The 27,171-nt window shown below is 50.8% G+C and overlaps 2 protein-coding genes across 2 annotated transcripts in view; both read left to right on the forward strand.

The window, feature by feature from the left end:
- Positions 1–423: 423 nt before the first annotated feature.
- On the forward strand, positions 424–22,690 carry SLC39A4 (solute carrier family 39 member 4). The gene is made up of 11 exons (XM_066624361.1): positions 424–669; positions 2,530–2,734; positions 4,553–4,908; positions 12,675–12,846; positions 13,759–13,931; positions 15,188–15,346; positions 16,697–16,810; positions 18,483–18,537; positions 19,852–20,004; positions 20,795–20,982; positions 21,295–22,690. Exons 1-11 carry the CDS (start codon positions 496–498, stop codon positions 21,421–21,423), a joined length of 1,878 nt encoding a protein of 625 aa, XP_066480458.1. The 5' UTR covers positions 424–495; the 3' UTR covers positions 21,424–22,690.
- Positions 22,691–24,662: 1,972 nt separating this feature from the next.
- The window catches only part of CPSF1 (cleavage and polyadenylation specific factor 1), a 37,849-nt gene continuing 35,340 nt past the window's right edge, over positions 24,663–27,171 (forward strand). The window contains exon 1 of the mRNA XM_066624963.1: positions 24,663–24,748. The gene's annotated coding sequence lies outside the window, so the exon portion shown is untranslated. The remainder of the gene's footprint in view (positions 24,749–27,171) is intronic.

The following is a 27,171-nucleotide window of genomic DNA, read 5'->3' on the forward strand; positions in this document are numbered from 1 at the left end:
AATTGTACTTGAGCTTCTTGTGATGCTTTTGATGCTCGTCTAGCCTCTGAACAGCTGCCTCTCTTGCAATCGTGCTTCACTTCCTCATGAGCCAAGAAATGCAATGCCCAGCATGTGTTTGAGTGTTCATTAAAAAGAAAGAGGAAAATACTTTGGAATTCCTTAGTCATGTCTGAACCGTTTCCTCTTGCAGTGTAGCGCTGAGCAACATGGTCTGTATCAGGCGGAGTGTCAGGGGTCAGGAGGTGCTGGTGGTTTTACTCCTGAAGAATGCGCTATATGGAAAATGAGATGCTTTATTTTCATGAGAGGGCATGTTGGTGGGTTGGGTTGCCCAAACTCATAGTCAAGTAGCCTGACTCTGTCCCTCGGTCTCTCTTGCAGTGCATCTTCGTCCCAAATATTTTTGCTCTCACCGAGAAGAAGAGCACTGACAATGCCAACCTCACATCTGCAGAGCTGCTGCAGTTCTCTGCTAGCCTGGTGTTCTACTTCATGGACCCCACAGCGGCCTGCCAGGCAGTGGCAGATGGGCAGTGGGTGGCAAAGGTTCATGCTTTCCAGGCCGGATTCTCAGAGGGGACTCTTGAGAGAGAAACCCTGCAGGAGAGAGCGGCTGAACTGATGGGCGCCATTCAGAGGAACATCAAGGGGAACGGAGATCAGGAGGTAAGAAGGAAGAGCGGCTCGTCTTGGTGCCCATTCCCACAGGGCTGGCCCAAAGATGACACAATGTGAATGCTTCACACAGGTGGTGCTCTGGAGGGGGCAGTGATGGCGACCCTCCGCCTGCCCACTGCCCTCCTCCAGCTGCCACTGGTGGAGCCCCTCTGGGTGGCACTGCATTTCTCTTTCTTCTCGTTTAGGGTTGACGGGAAGAGAATCAAGACAACGGTGCTGGAGGGGGAAGGGGGAAAGGTGCTGCAGCTGCTGCTCCTGTCACCATTGCCCCCTCCTTGGTCTCTCTGCTCCCTTAGCTGCAGAGGTGGTGCATTTACAATCCTATAATGCAAATGTACAATCATATAATGTCCACGGGTTCTCCCACATCCACGTGCCTGTTGACCTTTTCAAAGAATTCTGAAAGGTTTGTGAGGCAAGACTTACCCTTACAGAAGCCAGGCTGATTCAAGTTAAAACAGACTTGACAAAGTTGTGTCAGGTTTGGCTCTTGTGTGTGTTTTCTCACGTGGATGATAGCAGCCTTGATGGGAATATTTAAGTCAGGAAATTGGTGCTGGAGCAGAGAATTAACACCTCCTTTCTGTCCACACTGCAACCCAAAGCTAAACCCCTTCTGCAGGTGCTTTTTGAAAAAGAAGATGACCTTGGGGATTCCAGTCATGCAACTCCCAGGTTCACCTGGCAAGTCTAAGGCCTAGAATTCTTTCCTACATCTTCATGACTGAACAGAGCACAATCCTTTCTATGGAAATGTCTAGTGATGTTGTCAAGACTCTGGAAACGTCTATTTTCACTTTTTTTAATATGCTAGGAAAAGTCCATCACGGGTTACAAGCCATGATGGGTATGTGCAACCTCCTGATTTTAGAAGTAGGCCGTCTCTGAATGCCAGATGCACCAGGATTCAGGTCTCCTGTTGTCTTGTGTGCTCACTGTGAGATACAAGAAGCTGGACTGGATGGCCTTTGGCCTGATCAAGCAGGGCTCTTCTGATGTTAAGTACAGATTTGTGGCCCTCGTTGTCAAGAAAAGCTTAAAATCATGCAGGCCTTCCTCCCCCCCCTCCCAAATTTGGCTAGAGTTCCAGATTCCTCCTGTTCTCTGTTCATGCTTCTTGTCTTCCATCATCCCTTGCTATTTCTCTGTATTGCTGTGTAGCTTGCAGGACAATTCTAGGCATGTCTACTCAGAAGTAAGTCCAACTGATTTCAATTGGACTTACTCCCAAGTAAGTGTGGGCTTTAACATGGTAGAATGTGAGTTCTGCCAGCAACTGCCTTAGGGCTGTCATGAAACACAGTCCAACAGCGCACAGAAGTGTGGCTGCTGGAGCACCAGCAGGAAGGCCAGAGCCATGCCTCATGCAGTGGCGACCCTGTTGGGAGCCACCTAGGCAGGTAGGTTGGTGGGACAGGCAGGACAGGGTGAGGGGGGTGGAATGAGGTGGTAACAGGGGTGGGGGAGGATGGAATGGGGAGGCAGCGGGGAAGGGGATGGGTGAATTGGCTTGGAGAAGGGGCGGGTTCAGCAGCAGTGGCAGCTACCAGGCTTTGGCCTCCTGTCTGGACCTGATTGCATGGCCCTGCACCAGCAATTTCGTTAGTGCAAGTCTGAGTAGGCCCCTTCATGCTGTGGATGCTTATTCCTGGGTAAGGGAAACAAATGTTCCCTTACCTAAAGGAAACCTCCTCCCTCACCCCACTGAATGCAGTGGTAGCCATTTTGGCATTGCTGCTTCAGCAGGGGGAGGGGAGAGAAAACCATAGGATTGGGCTGTTAATGTGCTAGGTGAAGAAATCCTAGGGAGTCTGCCTGCTGTCTAATCTGTTCTCCTCCCTTCCCCAGTCCTGCACAGCGGTGGCTTCGATCCTTGAAAGCAGCATGGCGATCTCCAGCCAAGTAGCACGTGATCGCCCTGGACAGGTGCTGGCAGCCACTGCCTACCATGTGCTGAATGGGGGATGCTTCTATGCACTACCACCTGAGCACTACTTTCTGGAGTATGTCTTTCAGCGCTATGGTAATGACACCCACAACCTCACACTGGCAGGTGCGTTTATAGCTGTGCCACACCATTGGAAAGTGGTGCCAAGTGGGAAGGGTGATGGCCAAGATTTTGTGGGTCTTCACAAACGTTTGCTACAAGGCTTTCATAGTTCTGTGTTTTCAGATTACATGAATGTTCCTTCATCTTAGAAGTCTCTTTTGCATGCATTTCCTGCTGCATAAAACCATAAGACCTGCAGGAACTGCCCAGTGGTCAACCTAATCTGGCCATCCTGTTTCCACCAGCAGCAGTCAGTTGCCTTATGGTGGTGGCCTCTTCTCTGCCTCAACTTAATTGTGCTGCCTGTACAGTTTAGGCCTAGGTTAGCCTGTGGAGCCTGAACCAAACTAAGTCAGTAACGGAGAACATTTTGAGACATACAAAATTATGCAGGGGATGGACAGAGTGGATAGGGAGATGCTCTTTACACTCTCACATAATACCAGAACCAGGGGACATCCACTAAAATTGAGTGTTGGGCGGGTTAGGACAGACAAAAGAAAATATTTCTTTACTCAGCGTGTGGTCGGTCTGTGGAACTCCTTGCCACAGGATGTGGTGCTGGCGTCTAGCCTAGACGCCTTTAAAAGGGGATTGGACGAGTTTCTGGAGGAAAAATCCATTATGGGGTACAAGCCATGATGTGTATGCGCAACCTCCTGATTTTAAGAATGGGTTAAGTCAGAATGCCAGATGTAGGGGAGGGCACCAGGATGAGGTCTCTTGTTATCTGGTGTGCTCCCTGGGGCATTTGGTGGGCCGCTGTGAGATACAGGAAGCTGGACTAGATGGGCCTATGGCCTGATCCAGTGGGGCTGTTCTTATGTTCTTATGTTCTTATGAGAAGTGGCTAGCAGTTCCCAGCTGCAAGAATGTGAGTAAACAAACAAAAAGATTGTTGTCTCTCCTCTGCTGGCCAGAAAGGACAGACAACAAGAATTACAACCCATTGGAATGTAGCACCTCTGCAGACAGAAAGGCGCCTGATCAAGCGTGGTGGAGTGCAGCTGTGGATCTCCAGTTGGGAGGGGTAAGAACTAGGAGGACTGGCAACCAGGCGCACTTCGAGAAGGTTCTGTCCTCAGAAGTTTCTGATTGGACAGTCTAAATAAGCATGAAGTCACCTCAGTACTATTAGCATAAGAAGTATAATAATGAGTGCCACAAGGGGTGTGTCCGGTTCTTGGACAGAGTTTTGGGATGCAAGATCCTGCACGCTGGAGCTCCATTGTCCACCATGGGCATCTGGCCTCACAGGTAGCCTGGAGATCTACAAGAAGCTGACCCAGGTGAGAGATAGGGATTAATAGAGATAGCCAGCTAGCTTTGTTATTTTATTGCTGATATGTTTCCTAGACGTTTATGCCTCTAGCATTTGCTGCCTTATGTACTTAATAAACTAAAATCTCTTTTACCAAGTTGTTTCCTTGTCTGTGGGGGACAAAGATTCAGCATCCTGCCTAGCCATTCAGCAAGCTGCCAAGTGCTCATTGAGGTCTAGTAACTTGAGGACTGAGGCTTTAATTGGAGAAAGCACTCAGTGCCTGCAAGGGATAGAATTAAGCCTAGAGGGTCTCAGTGTCCCTGGACTGAGGCACTGGCACGTACAGGGTGGTGGCAGTACTACTGAGCAGAGGGGCCTTGAGGGCTTTGGGGTTTGAAAACCAAGAACTCTGAGCACCCCAAACCCCCCTAAATTTACGACACTGCCCCCCCCAATGGAAACAGCTACAAGCTGTGGTTTCTTCCTCCACAGCTAAATAGCTTTAGGCAGAAGGATTGGAGTTGTGAAATTAAGCTCAGTGTCTGTCTTCCCAACAGGCTTAGCCAAGCTAATGCAGCAGCTGAAGGCAGGGTCCGAGGCATCACATGCAGAGCATGACCATGCTCATGACAGCCACACACATGATGGCCACCAAGACCATGCACATGAGGGTGCTGCGCACGATCATCACGATGACGACAGCAGTCACAAGGAGCACCTGGACCACGAGCACGGCAATGAAACACGTCACCCCCACCAGGATGATGATGAAATGGACCATCACCCTAGCAGTGGGACACACCAGCACAATGATGAAATGGGCCATTATGGGAAGCAAACAGAGAAGATCCTGGTCCGCCAAAGGCGAAGCCTTCCTGGTCCTGACAAAGTCCCCCATGAAGTCTGGGATACGGTGAGCAGCAGTGCCTGTCACAGTCTGTCCAGAAGGGACTCCCATCTTTGGGATCCAGGGCAGAATGTATAACTGCTGAGCAACTGTCATAATGTCACTCACTGGTTTTTCATCATTCATAAGAACATAAGGACAGCCCCACTGGATCAGGCCATAGGCCCAACTAGTTCAGCTTCCTGTATCTCACAGCGGCCCACCAAATGCCCCAGGGAGCACACCAGATAACAAGGGACCTGCAAGGCTTCCTGGGAATTGTAGTTAAGAACATAAGAACCGCCCCACTGGATCAGGCCAGAGGCCCATCTAGTCCAGCTTCCCATATCTCACAGCGGCCCACCAAATGCCCCAGGGAGCACACCAGACAACAAGAAGACCTGCAAGGCCTCCTGGGAATTGTAGTTAAGAACATAAGAACCGCCCCACTGGATCAGGCCATAGGCCCATCTAGTCCAGCTTCCCGTATCTCACAGCAGCCCACCAAATGCCCCAAGGAGCACACCAGATAACAAGACCTCATTCTGGTGCCCTCCCTTGCATCTGGCATTCTGACATAACCCATTTCCAAAATCAGGAGGTTGCACATACACATCATGGCTTGTAACCCATAATGGATTTTTCCTCCAGAAACTTGTCCAATCCCCTTTTAAAGGCATCCAGGTCAGATGCCATCACCACATCCTGTGGCAAGGAGTTTCACAGACTGACCACACGCTGAGTAAAGAAATATTTTCTTCTGTCTGTCCTACCCCTCCCAAAACTCAATTTCAGTGGATGTCCCCTGGTTCTGGTGTTATGTGAGAATGTAAAGAGCATCTCTCTATCCACTCTGTCCACCCCCTGCATAGTTTTGTATGTCTCAATCATGTCCCTCCTCAGGCGTCTCTTTTCTAGGCTGAAGAGGCCCAAATACCGTAGCCTTTCCTCATAAGGAAGGTGCCCCAGCCCCGTAATCATCTTAGTCGCTCTCTTTTGCACCTTTTCCATTTCCACTATGTCTTTTTTGAGATGCGGCGACCAGAATTGGACACAATACTCCAGGTGTGGCCTTACCATAGATTTGTACAACGGCATTATAATACTAGCCGTTTTATTCTCAATACCCTTCCTAATGATCCCAAGCATAGAACTGGCCTTCTTCACTGCCGCCGCACATTGGGTCGACACTTTCATCGACCTGTCCACCACCACCCCAAGATCTCTCTCCTGATCTGTCACAGACAGCTCAGAACCCATCAGCCTATATCTAAAGTTTTGATTTTTTGCCCCAATGTGCATGACTTTACACTTACTGACATTGAAGCGCATCTGCCATTTTGCTGCCCATTCTGCCAGTTTGGAGAGATCCTTCTGGAGCTCCTCACAATCACTTCTGGTCTTCACCACTTGGAAAAGTTTGGTGTCATCTGCAAACTTAGCCACCTCACTGCTCAACCCTGTCTCCAGGTCATTTATGAAGAGGTTGAAGAGCACCGGTCCCAGGACAGATCCTTGGGGTACACTGCTTTTCACCTCTCTCCATTGTGGAAATTGCCCATTGACACCCACTCTCTGTTTCCTGGTCTTCAACCAGGTCTCAGTCCAGGAGAGGACCTGTCCTCTAATTCCCTGACTGTGGAATTTTTTCAGTAGCCTTTGGTGAGGGACCATATAGAACGCCTTCTGAAAGTCCAGATGTATAATGTCCACGGGTTCTGCCGTATCCACATGCCTGTTGACCTTTTCAAAGAATTCTAAAAGGTTTGTGAGGCAAGACTTACCCTTACAGAAGCCATGCTGACTCTCCCTCAGCAAGGCCTGTTTGTCTATGTGTTTTGAGATCCTATCTTTGATGAGGCATTACCCGGTATAGATGTTAGGCTGATCGGCCTGTAGTTTCCTAAGTCCCCCCTCTTTCCCTTTTTAAAGATAGGCATGACATTTGCTATCCTCCAATCTTCTGGCACCGTGGCCGTTTTGAGGGACAAGTTGCATATTTTAGTCAAGAGATCTGCAACTTCATTCTTCAATTCCTTAATAACTCTTGGGTGGATGCCATCAGGGCCAGGTGACTTATTGATCTTTAAATTTAATTTAATTTATCTTTAATTTAATTTATTAATTTAAGTGATCTTTAATTTAAGGTGTATACCGCAAAGAAAGAAGGGTTCCACTAAATCCAGGAGGGTGCCCGCATGGCTAACCAGCCAAGTTAGAGAGGCTGTGAAGGGCAAGGAAGCTTCCTTCCGTAAATGGAAGTCTTGCCCTAATGAGGAGAATAAAAAGGAACATAAACTGTGGCAAAAGAAGTGTAAGAAGGTTATACTGGAGGCCAAGCGAGACTATGAGGAACGCATGGCCAGCAACATTAAGGGGAATAATAAAAGCTTCTTCAAATATGTTAGAAGCAGGAAACCCGCCAGAGAAGCGGTTGGCCCTCTGGATGGTGAGGGAGGGAAAGGGGAGATAAAAGGAGACTTAGAGATGGCAGAGAAATTAAATGAGTTCTTTGCATCTGTCTTCACGGCAGAAGACCTCAGGCAGATACCGCTGCCCGAACGGCCCCTCCTGACCGAGGAGTTAAGTCAGATAGAGGTTAAAAGAGAAGATGTTTCAGACCTCATTGATAAATTAAAGATCAATAAGTCACCAGGCCCTGATGGCATCCACCCAAGGGTTATTAAGGAATTGAAGAATGAAGTTGCAGATCTCTTGACTAAGGTATGCAACTTGTCCCTCAAAACGGCCATGGTGCCAGAAGATTGGAGGATAGCAAATGTCACGCCTATTTTTAAAAAGGGAAAGAGGGGGGACCAGGGAAATTATAGGCTGGTCAGCCTAACATCCATACCGGGTAAGATGGTGGAATGCCTCATCAAAGATAGGATCTCAAAACACATAGACGAACAGGCCTTGCTGAGGGAGAGTCAGCATGGCTTCTCTAAGGGTAAGTCTTGCCTCACAAACCTTATAGAATTCTTTGAAAAGGTCAACAGGCATGTGGATGTGGGAGAACCCGTGGACATTATATATCTGGACTTTCAGAAGGCGTTTGACACAGTCCCTCACCAAAGGCTACTGAAAAAACTCCACAGTCAGGGAATTAGAGGACAGGTCCTCTCGTGGATTGAGAACTGGTTGGAGGCCAGGAAGCAGAGAGTGGGTGTCAATGGGCAATTTTCACAATGGAGAGAGGTGAAAAGCGGTGTGCCCCAAGGATCTGTCCTGGGACCGGTGCTTTTCAACCTCTTCATAAATGACCTGGAGACAGGGTTGAGCCATGAAGTGGCTAAGTTTGCAGATGTCACCAAACTTTTCCAAGTGGTAAAGACCAGAAGTGATTGTGAGGAGCTCCAGAAGGATCTCTCCAGACTGGCAGAATGGGCAGCAAAATGGCAGATGCGCTTCAATGTCAGTAAGTGTAAAGTCATGCACATTGGGGCAAAAAATCAAAACTTTAGATATAGGCTAATGGGTTCTGAGCTGTCTGTGACAGATCAGGAGAGAGATCTTGGGGTGGTGGTGGACAGGTCGATGAAAGTGTCGACCCAATGTGCGGCGGCAGTGAAGAAGGCCAATTCTATGCTTGGGATCATTAGGAAGGGTATTGAGAACAAAACGGTTAGTATTATAATGCCGTTGTACAAATCTATGGTAAGGCCACACCTGGAGTATTGTGTCCAGTTCTGGTCGCCGCATCTCAAAAAAGACATAGTGGAAATGGAAAAGGTGCAAAAGAGAGCGACTAAGATGATTACGGGGCTGGGGCACCTTCCTTATGAGGAAAGGCTACGGCGTTTGGGCCTCTTCAGCCTAGAAAAGAGATGCTTGAGGGGGGACATGATTGAGACATACAAAATTATGCAGGGAATGGACAGAGTGGATAGGGAGATGCTCTTTACACTCTCACATAATACCAGAACCAGGGGACATCCACTAAAATTGAGTGTAGGCGGGTTAGGACAGACAGAAGAAAATATTTCTTTACTCAGCGTGTGGTCGGTCTGTGGAACTCCTTGCCACAGGATGTGGTGCTGGCGTCTAGCCTAGACGCCTTTAAAAGGGGATTGGACAAGTTTCTGGAGGAAAAATCCATTATGGGGTACAAGCCATGATGTGTATGCGCAACCTCCTGATTTTGGAAATGGGTTATGTCAGAATGCCAGATGCAGGGGAGGGCACCAGGATGAGGTCTCTTGTTATCTGGTGTGCTCCCTGGGGCATTTGGTGGACCGCTGTGAGATACAGGAAGCTGGACTAGATGGGCCTATGGCCTGATCCAGTGGGGCTGTTCTTATGTTCTTATGTTATGTTATCAATGAGGTCTGAAACATCTTCTCTTTTAATCTCTATCTGACTTAACTCCTCGGTCAGGAGGGGCCGTTCGGGCAGCGGTATCTGCCCGAGGTCTTCTGCCGTGAAGACAGATGCAAAGAACTCATTTAATTTCTCTGCCATCTCTAAGTCTCCTTTTATCTCCCCTTTCCCTCCCTCACCATCCAGAGGGCCAACCGCTTCTATGGCGGGTTTCCTACTTCTAACATATTTGAAGAAGCTTTTATTATTCCCCTTAATGCTGCTGGCCATGTGTTCCTCATAGTCTCTCTTGGCGTCCCATATCACCTTCTTACATTTCTTTTGCCACAGTTTATGTTCCTTTTTATTCTCCTCATTAGGGCAAGACTTCCATTTACGGAAGGAAGCTTCCTTGCCCTTCACAGCCTCTCTAACTTGGCTCGTTAGCCATGCGGGCACCCTCCTGGACTTAGTGGAGCCCTTCTTCCTTTGCGGTATACACTTCCACTGGGCCTCTATTACTGTTGATTTGAGCAACCTCCATGCTCTCTGTAGAGACTGGACTCTTTTTACCTTCCCTTTCAAACTCCTTCTAACCAGCCTCCTCATTTGAGGGAAGTCCGCTCATCGGAAGTCAAGGGTTTTTGTGAGAGATTTGCCTGGTATTCTTCCCCCAACGTGCATGTCAAAACGGATCGCAGCATGATCACTGTTCCCCAACAGCTCAGTAACATTGACATGTCTAACCAGGTCCTGAGTACCACACAATATTAAATCCAGAGTCACTTGTCCTCTGGTGGGCTCCGTGACTAGCTGATCTAAGCCACAGTCATTTAACATGTCAAGGAATCCGGTCTCTTTTTCGTGACCAGAACACAAATTGATCCAGTCAATATGAGGATAATTGAAGTCCCCCATGATTACAACCCTGTCGCTCCTTGTCACCTCCCTGATCTGTTTCCTCATTTCAAGGTCCCCTTCCGGTTTCTGGTCTGGAGGATGATAGTACGCCCCCAGTATTACATTGCTCCACAAGCCTGGTAATTAAACCCACAGAGATTCTATGGTGGAGCCTTCATTCTCTACTTTGCTGGATTCTATCCCTTCCTTAACATAAAGGGCCACCCCACCTACAACACGCCCCTGCCTGTCCCTCCTGTAGAGTTTATAGCCCGGGGTTGCGGTATCCCACTGATTCTCCGCTTTCCTCCAGGTTTCTGTTATGCCCACTATGTCAATGTTTTCCCTTGTCACCAGACATTCCAGTTCTCCCATCTTTGCTCCCATCTCTTATCAGGGCAGACATGTGCAGCTCTGGACTGATTGTGACCTCTAATTTTTTTGGTGTAAAAAAGTCTCTTTTTTAAACAAAATGAGACCATAGTTGGAATGAGCATCAACCCCTCTTTGCTGCTGCCTTTTGTCCAGTTACAGAGTGAACATCTTGGATTTTGCTTCTGTTTCTACAGGCAGCAAATTTCTACCCTGGAGGAGGCAAAAAACAAAATAAAATCAGAAGAAAAACAATTGGATGGTCTTTTCCTAGTTGTGCCTCACAGTGAAGGGCACTCTCCTCCATATTCCTCTCCAGAGGAAAGGAATGCTTGGTATTAGAGGAAAAATAAAACACAGTAATTGGTGTAGGTTGGTGGTGATTTCCAGGATAGTGCTGAGAAAGACCACCTCTGGGAATCTGGCTCTTCTCCCCACCCTGAGATAACCTGCAGTCATGCCCTTTCTGTGTGTGTGTGTGTGTGTGTCCGTCCGTCCACTGCCACCAGAATGGCAGGGTCACGTTTTCGAGCGCTTCACCTGACTGGGGGTCTGTCTGCCAACTGACAGCTCTCTTGCTGAGTTCCCTGAAAAGATGGGGGCATCCTGACTGACAGCCTTGTTTTGTTTCACCCTCTCTCATCCCACCCTCCCTCATCCCATCCTCCCACTATCCCTCTCGGCAGGTGGGTTTTAATCAAATCAAAGGAAAAGTTTGATCAACTTACATCTTGCGTCTCCTGCACATCTTGGTCTCTCAACCAGGCTGGGCTGCTCTCTTTCATTGTTGGGGGCCTAGCTCCCCAAGCTCTGGCGGGCTGATTGGATAATTTCAAATGTTCAAATTTCATGCTACCAAGTTCAGGTGATCAAACTGGACCAGTGACCAAGTGTGAGCTAGGTTTGGGTCAAGGCTGTTACTCTCTGGAGATGCCAGGCAGTCCTGGGACTCCATTTTGCCTCTGAAAGAGGAAGATGTGTGAGCCGCAGAGCTCTGGTCAGACCGGAGAAGGAGGACATGGCCGACTGCTTCCCAGGTCAGCCTCAGGATCCACAGAGTGTTGCCCTTTACTCAGAAGAGGGTACTTACTCATGTCTTTACATAAGAACAGCCCCACTGGATCAGGACATAGGCCCATCTAGTCCAGCTTCCTGTATCTCACAGCGGCCCACCAAGTGCCCCAGGGAGCACACCAGGTAACAAGAGACCTGCAAGGCCTCCTGGGAATTGTAGTTAAGAACATAAGAACAGCCCCACTGGGTCAGGCCATAGGCCCATCTAGTCCAGCTTCCTGTATCTCACAGCGGCCCACCAAATGCCCCAAGGAGCACACCAGATAACAAGAGACCTGCAAGGCCTCCTGGGAATTGTAGTTAAGAACATAAGAACAGCCCCACTGGATCAGGCCATAGGCCCATCTAGTCCAGCTTCCTGTATCTCACAGCGGCCCACCAAATGCCCCAGGGAGCACACCAGATAACAAGAGACCTCATCCTGGTGCCCTCCCTTGCATCTGGCATTCCGACATAGCCCAATATTTTTTTTGTCTGTCCTAACTCTCCCGACACTCAATTTTAGTGGATGTCCCCTGGTTCTGGTGTTACGTGAGAGTGTAAAGAGCATCTCTCTATCCACTCTGTCCATCCCCTGCATAATTTTGTATGAGGGCAGTAAGTGGAGGAGTGAGGAAAAGTGTGTGCAAAGAGAAGACATCCCAGCAGGCAAGCTCAGTCCCACCGTGCAGAGCAGAAAGAGCTGCTGCTGAGGACTGCACAACATGGGCACTGTTTGGGGCAGGGCAACTGTGGGTGCCCAAGAAGCACTGAGGGGAAGTTTGTGCTGCTTCAGCAATTAGTTGGCTTCTGCTCTTCCTCTGGGTTCGCTCCTGGTTGCTGGAAACTGGAGTGAAGGAAGAAGGCAAAACTGAACTGCCTGAGCGTGTGCCCGTTCCGGCTGTGTTGCTGCTTGGCAACAGCGGGTTTTGATTTGGGTTGCCAGCTGATGAGAAAAACTTTGGCTGATCTGCTCTTGTGCACTTAATAGCAACTCGATCTGTAGGAAGGATTAAGTGAGCCTTTTTATGACACAGAAGTCAACACTGTCACTTGCTGATTCCATGAAATTCATTATCTGTTACAGGAAGCAGTGGGAAAGTTGGCAACCTGCTCTCCATTGGTCCATGAATTTGTGGCTTATCTTGGTTGCACTTCTTTATTTCCAGGTCTGCTTGAGCCCCAGTGACCTGTTGGAGATTTATGGCATAGATGCTCGCTCTGGAATTTCCCATCCAGATTTCACCCGCCTGAGCCCAGCGCTGATCCAGCAACAGTTAAGCAAAGCCTGCTCCATCCCGCGGACTGCCATGGCCAGCGAGCGCCTCACCACTGCTGAGAGTGAGTCCGTCCCCCCAAGCAACTACTGCATTCATGAACTCTCTTACCTGAGTGTGAAGAGGGATCAGTGGCCTTTCAGTAGCCAAGGGGTGGAAAGAGTCCACCTTTTCCTGGCAGGATTCCAGTGCCTTGAACACCAGCATGACAGGCAGACATCCAACAGGCAAAGCCTGTGTTTTTACAATGGGAAAGACATCTATTTGTGCCACAAAGTCAGCTTTTGAAGGCACAACAACTCTGCCAGACAAAAAAATGAAAACCTTTGGTGCTTACAAAGCACCTGCTGGGCAGGGAGAGATGATTTGGAGCCCACCCCTCTTCCTCTCCTCTTCCTTTACTTGCCAGAAGCACAGTGTGCACCCTCCCTGCTCCATGTTGCTTCTGCTCCCAGTGAACAGAAGCATTACTGTTGTGACTGGGGAGAGCACACAAGCATGTGCAGAGGCAGCATTTTCAGGTGGCAGGGGGCACGGGCTGCCACTGTCTAGTAATGCCAAGGATTACTGCCTGAGCTGCCCCATTGTTGGCAACCTTCAGTCTTGAGAGACTATGGTATTGCGCTCTGAAAGGTGGTTTTGGAACACCTGAGTGCACATTGCGGGTGCTCTGTTTCACCTGCTGTAATGTTTGTTTTTCTGAATAGCCTGCCCTCCCCTCCCCCAATTTAAGAGCCAAAAGGGGGGGGGTGAGTTAAAGATACGCTAGAAAAGCCCTATTATCTCACATTATATTATCAGCTCAACATCAAGTTCTGTAGTTGTAGCATGTGTACAACGGCAGCCTGGGCCTTGTGTGGTGCCCTGTGGCCTCTTCTGGGGTACCCCGAGGGCAAAGCTTTGGGAAGACGACTTTCTCTGCCAGTGCTAGGACCCACCTCTCTGTGTTGCTCATGGCTGCCCCTTCTCCTTCCAGAGTACATCTATGGCTCACTGGCAACTTTGGTGATCTGCTTGTGTGCGCTCTTTGGCATCGTGCTTCTCCTGTGCACAGCGTGCATCAGTGCCTACCAGTACGTCATCCAGGTCTTTGTCAGCCTGGCTGTGGGCTCGCTCACCGGGGACGCCATGCTGCACCTCATCCCCAAGGTCAGTGGGCACTGGCACATGATGGCTGTGCTCTGCTCCTCTCTCCATTAGTTGATTCATGGCTGGTGTTGGATGCTTTAAGGGTCACCCAATGGAAAGGCAGGATACAACTGTGTAAACGAGCAAAGGGGACAGGAAGCTGCCTTCGCTCAGGTCAGCCTAGTGGTTGCAGGGGTGACTACACTGATTGGCAGCTGCCCTCCATCGGAAAGAGGCCTTTCCCAGCCCTGCTATCCAGAGCAGGGCTGTCAAACTCATTTCATACAGCAGGCTGAATCGCATCCATGGAGCCTGCAAAGGGCTGGAAGTGATATAATGAAGCAGGCAATGATTGCATTAAGCAGGTAATGGCCGGAAAAACTTTATTCTCACCTTGGAATTCATTAGCTGTGAATGACAGAAGAGAAAGTACGCAAATCATTATCATATTTTCAAGCTATGGGAGAGCCTAATGATCACGCAGGTCACCCTTTCAGCAGCAGTGCTTCTGCCAAACCGTCTCTTCTCAGCTCAGCACCTGAGAGGTACTCTGCAAAGTGATGCTTTGGCAGAAGCAGCGCTGCTGAAAGGGCGGCCTTCATGGTCGTTGGGCTCACCCAATATCTCCCTCTCTCACTTCTTTTGGTCTGCCCCTTCCCCATAAGTTACTGACTTTCTGAGGCCTCCTTCTGTCTCTCCATCCCAGAGCCTCAGCAAAAGCAGTGCTGTTGAAAGGTCAGTGCTGAGAGAGCCCAATTATCACATGGGCCAAATAAAGAGCTTCTGCAGGCTATATCTGGCCTGTGGGCCTTGACACCCTGAATTAGAGCCTTTCCATTGGAGATGCATCTAGGGATGGAGCCTGCAATTTTCTGCCTCCAAAGCAGGTGCTTTACCACTGAGCTGCAGCCCTTCCTTGTTTGATGCAAAGGACCCATCCCGTCTTTCCCCCCTTAAGAGTGGGATGCCCAAAGCCCCTCTGTTCTCTGGCCTTCCTTTCTCCATGGGCCAGACAGTAAGGAGGTTTGCTGAGGACATTAACTCAACAGCTGAAAACCTGACGTCTCTCTCAGCAGGCAGTGAGGTGTGCTGGGAAGGGTGAGTGTGTTCATTGAGGGAGTGAAGATGACAAGGTGCTACAGAATATGTGAAACATACCAAGAGTTGACAGGTCAGCCTTAAAAGAGGTGCATGTGAGTAAGTTGTCTTAGAGGTTGTCTTCTCCCCTTTTGGTTTTGCACCCCAAGTCAAGCTCTGCCCTGCCATTTCAATTGCAGTTCCTGGGTCTGCATTCCCACTCCAATGGTGAGGAGCATGACCATGGGGAGGCTGAAGGTCAGGACACCCTGTGGAAGCTCCTGGCTGTGCTGGGTGGACTCTACCTCTTCTTCCTCCTTGAGAAGTTCTTCATCCTCCTGGGACACTCGGACTATGAGGTGGGTTGGCTGCTGACCTTGGGTGGACGGTCACCAAGGTGCTGGGCCAGGGAGGCCAGAGGGCTGTAGATAAGAACATGCTCTCCACGTGCCTCTACAGATGTGGAAGCTCAGGAGTGTGTGTGCACAATCCACTTGGAATCATTACATAGCCAGAACAGAAAGAGGTGCAACACAGAGGTGCTACTGCCCCAGCTGCGCCATCTTGCACCTTCAGTGGTTAATGTATCCACCCACCCAGCATTCGAGGCTCAGATTTAATAGAAACGCCTGAGGGGGGGACATGATTGAGATGTACAGAATTATGCAGGGGATGGACAGAGTGGATAGGGAGATGCTCTTTACACTCTCACAGAACACCAGAACCAGGGGACAGCCACTAAAATTGAGTGTTGGGCGGGTTAGGACAGACAAAAGAAAATATTTTTTTACTCAGCGTGTGGTTGGTCTGTGGAACTCCTTGCCACAGGATGTGGTGACGGCATCTGGCCTGGACGCCTTTAAAAGGGGATTGGACAAGTTTCTGGGGGGAAAATCCATTACAGGTTACAAGCCATGATGTGCATGTGCAACCTCCTGATTTTAGAAATAGGCATGTCAGAATGCCAGATGCAAGGGAGGGCACCAGAATGAGGTCTCTTGTTATCTGGTGTACTCCCTGGGGCATTTGGCGGGCCGCTGTGAGATACAGGAAGCTGGACTAGATGGGCCTATGGCCTGATCCAGCGGGGCTGTTCTGATGTTCTTAAACCACATGCTTAGAGTGTAGAACCAAATCTCTGAGAAAGCTGGATGTGGTTACTCACTGGTAACAAGGTGGCTCTCTGGATATGCTCAAAGACGATGTATCTTTATTATCAAAGATATTGTTGTTTGCGTGTTCTGAGACTTGAGTCCTGGCATGGAAAGCCAGTGAGAGGGCCACATCGTAAGCTCAGGTCTAAGCCTACGTGTCTTATCGAGAGAAGTCAATTCCTGCACATCTCTTCTCTGGTGATAATTGTTAATAAGAGGCTTGCTGGACTCAATGGCTGACACACAGGGATAACCCAAGACAGCCTGGACCCCAAACTGCCATGCCAAATGCCGCCCCCCTTCCCTGTGCCAGTCTGTGCTCATCCCACTCCTTGGATTGGAAAAGAAAGAGGGGATGGAGCAGAAGAGGGAGGAGAGGGGTGTGCACTCCACCCCTCTCCACCCCCTTTTTTCCAATCCAGGGAGTGGGAGGAGAGAACTGCATGGGTGGGTGGAGGTGGGTACCCGGTTTGCCAATTTGCTGCCTGAGGAAACTGTCTCAGTTGGCCTCCTGGGTGGGCTGGTCCAGCTGACTGCTCCCTTGTGTCTTCCCAGGAGGACTCGGGCTCCAGCAAGGGCCACCAGTGTGACCACGGCATGTCCTTGCAGCTGTACCAGGATGAGATGAAGAGGCGGAAACAGGAGAAAGGAGCTTCCCACGCTGACCTGGTAACTTGCCTACCCAAACTATTTTAGGGGATTCCTGCCCCCCCCAGACTCGGCCATTCAGATGCCAGCCTCTTAATTAAGTTGGCTCCTCTTTGCTTACTTGTGTGGAGATGAGTCGGGGTTTAAGATGACCCCAAGTAAAATCAATAGCTGACTCTTGTGTACGCTCTTCTGGTAGTCCTGTTCTTTTGTGGCAGCACAAACAACAAAGAGATTTGCAGTGTTTTTGAAACTCAGGTATTTGTTTCAGCTGACGCTCCTTTTAGCCAGGAGTCCTCTAGTGTGTACAAGAGCAGTTCTATGAAGCCCCCGAGATGGGTGGAAATGTAGCCTCTTCCCCACATTCTAGGCTCTGAGAAAGAGCTCAGGCTGAGAGAGGGGCTGCGAGTGCAATTTTCAGGAGAGATGCCACAAAAGGGACTTTTTACCTGCCAAGCCAAACGTGCCCTGAGCCTTTGTGCAGTTCTCTCCACTTCTGGTCCAGGGTCCAGCTCAGTTTTTCAACTCTGCCCCACTGGAAAGGAATGAGCCTGGTGGAGAGAGAGGAAAGGGGTGTTGCAGCCTGACTCCCCCTTGACATCAAAGATCACTGTCTACATGGAGTAGAGGTCCCTGTGCTGCTCCCTTTTGTTTCAAAAGCTGCCTTGCTGGGGGGGGGGGAACTCAGGTGGTGGTGGTGGTGGTTTTTAAAAGTGAGTTAAATACAGTATTTGACAAAATTGTTAGTTACAAGGGGGTCAGAAGATGGAATTGTGTCACCCACAATTAAAGGTGTCACAGAGGCAGTTTTTCATTCAAGCCTTTGACTCTGGGAAACGACTCTCGCCAGAGCAAGAGATGAGGACAAATGGCATTTCCCAGAATGTTCCCAACATATTGAAGTATGGACCATGGGAGGAGGCACTGTCCTCCCTGCAGAAGCTCAGTGGTCAGGGAAAGGAGTATGCAAGAAATGAGTAAACATGTGGACTTCCCAGGTCAAAACCTGGTTACGCAGAAAGACTCTAAGGCAGGGCTTTTCAGACTGGGGCGTCACGACATCCCAGCCTGTGAGCCCTGGCCTGTTTCCCCTTAAAGGGTGGGGGCAGGGAGGAGGAAGCAGCGCCACCCCCAGGATTGCACCGCTCAGGGGGGCTGCAGGGGCTTGGGTACACTTACCCGAGCCTCCTGCAGCCTCCCAGGGGTGTGGCGAACCCTGCGCAACCTTCTGCAGGGCTCCCCTTGGCTTTGAAAGCAAAAGTGGAGCGATTGTGCCCCACCTCCATTAGGTGGAGCACAATCGCTCCACTTTCACAGCTGCGGGGAGCCCTGCAGAAGGTCACACAGGGCTGCCCGCACCCCCGGGAGGCTGCAAGAGGCTTGCTTGGGTGAGTGTACCCAAGTCCCTGCAGCGCCCGAGTGGCACAATCCTGGGAATTGCGCTGCTGCCTTCCCCCTGCCCCCACAAGAGCTTAGAGCGGCTCAAACTCTCCCTGAGAGTTTGAAAACCACTGCTCTAAGGCTATTGGGTGCATTCTGAAGGCATCACCCACCTCGCCTTGGTTTGCTGTTTTTACATGAACAACTGACAGTTCAAGAAAGGGCAAAGGGAGCAATTGTGCTCTTATTCCTGTGGGCTTAGTGTGGTGCTTCTGGCACAATGACCTGCTGACAGTTCCGGTTCTTTTTACAGGTAGCTGCTGAGGAGGCTGACTTCAACCAGCTACGGAAGAAGGAGCCTAGCCGGGGTGAGAGGAAGCAGCTGCTCTGGAAGCCACCTTGAGGCTTTCCACATCACAAAAATGCTCCCTTGAAATGCGTCCCCCAGGAGGAACCTGCTCACAGTGTCCCCCCGCTTGTCATTTCTTTTGACCTGTCCCCATTTTTGGCATGGAGTGTGTGCTTTGGATCCTGCCTTCTTAACGAGTCCAGTCCTGAGCATGGAAACACCTGCGGTCCTCCAGTTTAAGCTGGGAAAAGCAAACCTCCAGTCTATTCTAGGTTCAGGTGGCTCACAGGGTATGCTCAGAGGCAAAGCACCCCACCCAGAAATCTAGCTCAGGGCTGCTGCTCCTCCTCCTCTTTCTCAAGATGGTAAATCTGTGGTAAGGCCACACCTGGAGTATTGTGTCCCGTTCTGGTCGCCGCATCTCAAAAAAGACATAGTGGAAATGGAAAAGGTGCAAAAGAGAGCGACTAAGATGATTACGGGGCTGGGGCACCTTCCTTATGAGGAAAGGCTACGGCGTTTGGGCCTCTTCAGCCTAGAAAAGAGGCGCCTGAGGGGGGACATGATTGAGGCACACAAAATTATGCAGGGGATGGACAGAGTGGATAGGGAGATGCTCTTTACACTCTCACATAATACCAGAACCAGGGGACATCCACTAAAATTGAGTGTTGGGAGAGTTAGGACAGACAAAAGAAAATATTTCTTTACTCAGCTTGTGGTTGGTCTGTGGAACTCCTTGCCACAGGATGTAGTGATGGCATCTGACCTGGATGCCTTAAAAGGGGATTGGACAAGTTTCTGGAGGAAAAATCCATTACGGGTTACAAGCCATGATGTGTATGTGCAACCTCCTGATTTTAGGAATGGGTTATGTCAGAATGCCAGATGCAAGGGAGGGCACCAGGATGAGGTCTCTTGTTATCTGGTGTGCTCCCTGGGGCATTTGGTGGGCCGCTGTGAGATACAGGAAGCTGGACTAGATGGGCCTATGGCCTGATCCAGTGGGGCTGTTCTTAAGATCTGCAGTGCCCTGCCCTCTACTGTCCACCCAGCTCACTTCAGTATGTAGAACAAATGATCAGAGGTATTGGCAAATGGTGTTATTTTAATCAGAAGTAAGCCCATTGTGTTCAGTAAGACTTAGGTTGTAATCCCTCCTTACTCACCAGAAACAAGCACCTCTACAAATGGGGTGTGATGTTCCTGCCTGACCCCCCCCCCCCCCCGGCCAGGACTGAGGGGCATTCGGCTCTGGCTGCAGGACCATCAGCCAGGTGAGGAAATCACACAGGATTCCATACGTGTGACAAATTGTCCTGTCTCCCTGCAGAGCTACGCATGCTGCCTTACATGATCACCATTGGAGATGCCATCCACAACTTTGCTGACGGACTGGCCATTGGCGCCGCCTTCTCTGCCTCCTGGAAGACGGGACTGGCCACCTCACTGGCTGTCTTGTGCCACGAGCTGCCCCATGAGCTAGGTGGGCACCAGGTGTCTGCGGTTGGTGGATGGTGGGAGGCTGGGAGGCGGGTGAGTCGGGAAGCTGCTCTTGACAGAACCTTGAGTTCAACTATTGGCAATGCTTCACCCTCCCGCAAAGAGATGGGCACAATCAGCCTCAAAGGACCATGGAATCTGTGGAATCCGGCTGTGAAGAGGCCGTCTCCTGGTCAGCTCCTCACTGTTTGTTTGGACCTGCCTGGTGTAGGGCACCACGCAGAGAGCCCTGTGAAGATCAGATCTGTGTGCTCCAGATGACAAGCTGCTGTTGAAATAAAAGCATTTCAGGTGCCACAAGACTCTGCTGTTCCTGAGGAAAAGGTGCCGGGCCTTGGGCAATGCCAGGATAAACCTGGGCAGCAGAGTTTTTTGCCCACTAATTCAGAATCCTTTTCTCTGGCACAAACCTCCAGGACAGATTTAGCAGAGTTCTAGCATGCTGTTTTCTATGCTATGTTTTCAGAGCAGTCCGTATTGCAGGACAAGGCTCTTTTTGAGGCCTGGTGGGAGCTGGCAGGGATTGAATGTGCTTTGTACACCAAGTACAAGCTCCAGCCCTTTCCCTAAAGGCAAAGAACCTCCTGAGGATGACCCTATGAAGTGGGTTCGGTAGAGACAATTCTCCAGGGTGCAGTGTGAGCATCGCCCTCAAACAGAGAGTGGAAAGTGGGGGCCTGTGATTAGCCTGGTCCTTCAACAATGAGTGAGTGAGTTCCACCCAAGCCCTTCCCCCGGCCTCCATCCTTATTTTGCTCTCCCAAACTCTGCAGGGGATTTCGCCGCACTGCTGCACGCAGGGCTGAGCGTCAGACGGGCCTTGCTGCTGAACTTTGTCAGCGCTCTCACAGCCTTCATTGGCCTTTACATCGCACTCTCGGTGGCTACTGGAGAGGAGTTTGAAGCCTGGATCTTCACAGTGGCCACTGGTCTGTTCCTCTATGTGGCACTGTGTGACATGGTAAGTGGCTGTGTGACACCCAGCATTTGGCGAATGCAGCTGGTTCAGACTGCAGAAGACATCTTGATGACACCACAGAAAAGTGTTCAGAGGCAGTACTGAGGATGGTGCGTCAAACAAAGCTCAGTTACAAAAGCATGAGCGATAGCTGCAGGCAAACTCAGAAGGCTAGGAATGGCCGGGGGGGGGGGCGATGAAGGAAAGGGACAATTTCCAAAGCAAGATTAAAATCTGAGACCCAAGAAGTGTGGACTTGTGGGGCAGTGTGGTGGGCCATTGCTAACCATTTCTTCCTCTCTGCTCCTGCTGCAGCTCCCAGCCCTGATGAATGTGAAGGACAAGAGACCCTGGCTACTTTTTGGGCTCCAAAACTTGGGCCTGTTGGCAGGCTGGGCCATCCTGCTGCTGCTCTCACTGTTTGAGGAGAACATCACACTTTGACAGCCCCACAGCCAAAGATCCTGACTGGTCAAGCAGTGGCCTCCTTGCTGGCCCAGGGGCAGGGCAAGCATGGCAAGATCTGGGCCATGTTCCATCTGAGACTGGAGTAAGGGGTGCAGCATCAGGGAGGGTGGAAGAAGACTCTGTGCAACACTTAGAGCCTGATGTAGGTCTTGGGAGTCAGAGGGAATGGGAGCCTTTGCTGCCGCTTGTGCGCAGAGACCGCTCCTGAGCAATGTCCCTGCTGCCTCTTCCCCTTCCTTCTATTTATTGTATTTATTATGGTCCTTTTCACACTGGCTTCCCTCCAGAACCCCTGTATGGCCTAAACAGCCCCATTTCCACTGTTTCCACCAACCAGACCAGGCTGGTGTTACTGGAGTGGCATGGTTGGGCAGCTGCCCACAATGCCAGCCAGCAGCCTCCCTCCCTCCCTCCCTCCCTCACTGCAACCACTTGAAAAAGCGCCTCTTTTTCACTCACAAAACTCACAAAACTGTTTCTTGGTAGTCCCAGACAGCATGTGTCAAGCAGGCTTAAGTTCTTGCCTCTGGAGACAGAGCTTGATGGGTGATCTCACCAGCGCCTCATGGCTGAAAGACAAACTTGGAAGCAGGGGGGTTTCTGCCATTCCTCCTAGGTGACTCAAGGGCCCTGCAGCTCAGGACAGCACAGCGCATGCTTTGCATCTGCAAGACCCTGTGCCCTGCTCAGGTAGGAGCAGGAGAGCTGCTGCTCCCTCAGCCCACGTGCCTGGAGGGGCTGGGTGGACTTGGGAAAAGGCAGCTTCAGTCCTCTGACTCTGTCAAGTCCTATTTGCAAACCAAGCAGCACAATTTAGAGGGAGGTTTAGGAGGAAGAGAGGTTGCAGCAGGATTTCAGATCAACCAGGCAGCAACATATTTTGCTTTGGAGGCCTGATGTCTTCAAGTGGATGATGGTTATTCAACAAAGCTCAAAGGCCCCTGTACAGTACAGCTTCACTGACACTGAACAAAGCACTGGGGCCTTGAGCCAGGTGAAGCTTCTCCCATGTTGACGCATGTTCCTATTGAACAGTTTCTTTTGGTGCTGCCACTTCCAACTGCACCCAGGATTTCTTCTTCAGAGAAGCACACACTCCTCTGAGCACAGGGGTCTCAGTTGCCTGCCCCAAACCCAGTAATAACTGTCACTTGGTCTGGACAGGCAGGTGGCTAGGGAGAGAGCCAGGACCTGATTCTTCTTTAGTGGCATCTCTTGCAACTTGACTGATTACTGCAAATAAAATCTATGCATTTTAAGCATTTCTTGTATGGTGGTGTTTCATTTGGGGATCAGGGCAAAGGGGGGGGGAACTAAACAGACTAGCCTTGGGGGAGAAGGGACCCACAACCTGAAGCAAAAGGCCCACAACTGATTCTACTTATTGGGGTTTGGATGTGCAGACACAGTGACATGGCAGAGATTAAATAGAAACTCTCTTGCAGAGTTCTAAGTACGAGGAAGTCCAAGAACAAGAACTTCCAGGGATCCAGGAAATGACAGGGCAGTTAGTTTACCATCTGTACTGAGTAAATCGGTGGAAGCATTATGAGAGGACAAAGAATCCTGTTTTCTGATGAACCTGAGGCTGTGGAGAGGATCCTTTGGAGTGTGAGGCCATCTGCCTGTGTGCTAGACCCATGCCCAACATGGCTGATGACATCTGCCTGAGAAGGTCTGGCTGAGTGGACAGATTCATCTTTGAAGGAGAGATTGCTGCATGTGGCATTAAAGTGGGCAGTGGTTTGCCCCCTTCTAAAAAAGAGTCCTCTCTGGTTGCCATTGCATTAACTATCGGCTAGTCTTGAACCTCCCATTTCTGGGTTAAGCGGTCATGCAGGTTGTGGTAGCTCAACTCCAGAGGGTTCTGGATGAAGGAGATTATCTGCATCACTTTCAATCTGGCTTCAGGCTGGGTTTTGGGACAGAGACAGCTTTGGTGGATTGCCTACGCCAAAGGCTGGATGGAGAGAGTGCATCCTTGCTGGTCCTTTTGGACCTTTCAGAGGCTTTTGACACCATTGATCATGGTGTCCTTCTGGAATGGTTGGCCGAGTTTGGGATGGGGGGCCCTGTTTTGTGGTGGTTCTGCTCCTTTTTGGCCGACAGATCCCAGATGGTAGGTACTGGGGGACTCCTGTTCGGCACCCTGGCCCTTGGAGTGTGGGGTGCCTCTGGTTTCTATGCTGTCCTCCTGTTATTTAAAACTGCTGGGAGAGGCCATCTGGGGGTTTGGAGTTGAGTGCCATCAGTGTGCTGATGACATGCAGCTCTATCTCTGCTTTGTGCTGGATACCAGGGTGGCCGTCATGGTCCTGGAGCACTGCCTGGAGGATGAGGGCTAACAAGCTGAAATTAAACCCATACAAGACAGAGGTCTTCCTGGTTCAGAAATCCATGATGCAGGTGCTGGACTGTCGTCCTGTTCTGAATGGAGTTGCACCCCCAAAAGAGATGCATCCTGGGGGTTATCCTGGCCCTGCGGCTGCTCCTGGGTGCCCAGGTGTTGGCTGTGGCCAGCGGTGCCTCTGCCCAGTTTCAGCTGGTGTGCCAGCTGTGGTCGTATCTCAGCCGGATCTGGCCGCAGTGGTCCATGCCCTGGTGCCATCTTGTTAGACTGCTGCAGTACACTCTGTGTGGGGCTGCCCGAAAGCGGTTCGGAAGTTGCAGCTGGTGCAGTGTGGCTGCCAAGCCGGGCCAGTCACGGGGGCTCGGCGTGCAGAACCTGCTAAGCCGTTGCTCTGGCGGCTGCCCCTTCCTTGCCATGTGCCTCCGAATGGCTCCCGGGGAGGGCGCTTGCACGGCACACTCGGGCGCCTGCAAAGCAGTGCCGTGACCCCCTCACTGCGCCACCGTGGGAGCCCAGAGGCCTGTTTGGCTGGTGCCGGCCCCTCGCCTGGGCCTGCCCTGCTTGTTAGGGGCAGCCCCACTGAGCAGCCCCGACCTCTGGAGGCGCCTGCACAGCACAGGCCCAGCAAGCCCAGGTGTGTCCCCCGCTGTGACAGTTCACAGGATTGGTGGGTTTGTTTCCAACGCGCAGAGCGATTGGTTGCCGGCGACGGAGCTGCCCGCCTCAACCCAGCTTCTTGACCAATCAGCGTCTGGGAGTGGCTCCTCACTCTTCTGGAGGATTCACTTCTGGCCCCGCCCGGTCGCGGGGCGCTCTAGCCTCCTCCTCTCGCTCTCCCTGCCTCTCTCTCCCGCCGCCTCGATGGTTCCGGCGGGAATTGGCTTCAGCCCGGACGCCTTGCGGAGTGTGCCCGGCCGGCTGGGAAGGGACTGGAGGAGGGGGGCGGGGGAGGTAAGCGCGGCGCGGCGCGGCGCGGCGCGGCGAGGCGAGGCCCCGTGGGCGGGGGACGGGGACCCGCGGCGCAGGCCTTCCGCAGCCGCCACCGCCTCTCGAGGCCTGGGCGAGCAGCCGGAGAGGCCTTGCCGGGGTCGACGGCGCGGCTGGGCCCCCCTCGCGCACTGCAGGCCGGAGAACGAGCTGGCTGCGGCCTTCGGGGGCTCCTGAGCAGGGCCCACGACGGGGCTGTCAGGCAGTGGTCTCGGGGAGCAGCAGCCCCTCTGCCGCCCCCTCCCTCACTGGAAGAGGGAGAGGACGTTACTCCACCCAGCCCGTCACTGGTCTGTGGAACTCCCTGCCACAGGGTGTGGAGATGGCACCTGGCCGGGGTTCCTTTGGAAGGGGCTGGACCAGGGGCGTGTGGTGGGTGGGAGGCAGGTGAGGCAGAGCCTCCCCACTGGAGTCCTTCGGAAAGTGCCGTTGCTGCTACTTGGGGTGCTCAAGTGCGCCCAGCCCACGTGTGAAGCATCTCCCCCACTTCTGCATACATCTTGTGTGGACAGGAGCCTGCTCTCCATCTCAGCATCCTTGAAGTCCGAATATAGCATGATTCCCCCCCCCACCCCTGCTCTGAAATCTGTTGTGGAGAAACTCATTGGTAGTCTTTGGGGTCTTGAGTTGGACTGCAACTATTAAGCCATCCAGGTGCGCAACACTTTACAAAACATGAGACGACGTCCCAGCTATCAGGCACTTAGCATTTGAAACATGCTGTCAAGAAAGTTGCTTTGTCTTCATGTACCAAAACATGAATTGCATAACTACAAGTGAAAACAGCAATGTGAAGATACAAACCTCGCATGCGTTTCATCACAGTTCATATAAGCATTTCTGTCAGCTCATTTAAAAAACAAAACGGTGATCTGTAGACCCTGCTTTCTAGATTGCGTAAATAAAATAGAGGGTGCTCAGGAAAGAGCTGGATGGGGCCTGTTAAGCAGAACAACAGAAGACCTCATCCAGGACTTTCTTTAGCACCATCTATTCTATCCAAGGGCTGCTAGTGATTATTGTTTGTGAGAACCTACGATAATAGTATATGAAACTTGTGGGTGAAAACCCTGGAGTTAGCACAGTCTCTACAAAGTACTTTCAATTTTTCAAACATTTTCTTTTCAATCATTCCATTCTGATAATGTTATAGGGATAATATACTATGGTGTGAGTGAACTATGGGTGCAGTGACTCACTATGGAAGATGCCATGTCCTAACTACAGATATCCACCCCCTGTAGGTTACCCACTGGGTTAGCTATCTTGCTTAAGGTTATCCACCACTTAAAATAAATATTATACTGTCCCCAAAATACAGTTTTCAGTGTGGACCAATACTTGGGTGCAAAACTGAACTGTCTGCTCAGTGTGGTTATAGTATGGGTGCCTGTCATCAAGGTTGTTTACTGGCTCATTTGTTACCAGCAGTCGTCATGGATTGGGGAGAAAAAACTTGACTCCTTTCCCAGAAACTAAAACTACACATAATCTGGAGGTAGTTTAAAATGTCGACCACTATTCTGGAGCATTTGAACTACTTAGTTCAGGAAGCCCTGAATTTTTGTTCCAGGGTAACAGCATCTGTTGCCCCGAGTTTATCTCTAACCTCCCCAAGTATGCATGAGGACCAAAAGATCTTTGTGGGAGCAGACAAAGATCTGGTTCTGCAAAGGTCTGGTTCCTTTGCTTGCCTTCATGAGCCTTTTGTTTTATTTGATGTATTTTATTCTCATCTCTCATACTGGACTATGTGTCCTTGTCTTCTAAAGAGTGCTCAGCACCATGATCGTGGTGACCTAGTTCTTGCTGTGTTCATGGGCAATAGTTAGTTGGCAACCTTCAGTCTCAAAAGACTATGGTATCACACTCTGAATGGTTGTTCTGGCACAGCATCTAGTGTGGCTGAAAAGGCCAATCCGGGAGTGACAATCCCTTCCACACCGGGAGCAAGTGCAGTCTGTCCCTGATCTGTCTCCCTGGCTGTGGGCCTTCCTTCTTTGCCTCTTAGCCTCAGACTGTTGGCCAAGTGTCTCTTCAAACTGGGAAAGGCCATGCTGCACAGCCTGCCTCCAAGTGGGCCGCTCAGAGGCCAGGGTTTCCCACTTGTTGAGGTCCACTCCTAAGGCCTTCAGATCCCTCTTGCAGATGCCCTTGTATCGCAGCTGTGGTCTACCTGTAGGGCGCTTTCCCTGCACGAGTTTTCCATAGAGGAGATCCTTTGGGATCCGGCCAATATCCGGCCATATTGCATGGGCAATATGAGGGTGAGAATGGTCTTTTTCAGGGAATGCTGCAGCAAAGACCTCTTGGCGTTCCCTCCAAGCAGAATCCCAGCCTCATGTCTCACAGGCATCATGTTCAAGGCTCGCTGCAGGCTCAAGTCC

This window comes from Tiliqua scincoides, chromosome 4 (genome assembly GCF_035046505.1).
Source record: "Tiliqua scincoides isolate rTilSci1 chromosome 4, rTilSci1.hap2, whole genome shotgun sequence".
In the NCBI taxonomy this organism is placed as follows: Eukaryota; Metazoa; Chordata; class Lepidosauria; order Squamata; family Scincidae; genus Tiliqua; species Tiliqua scincoides.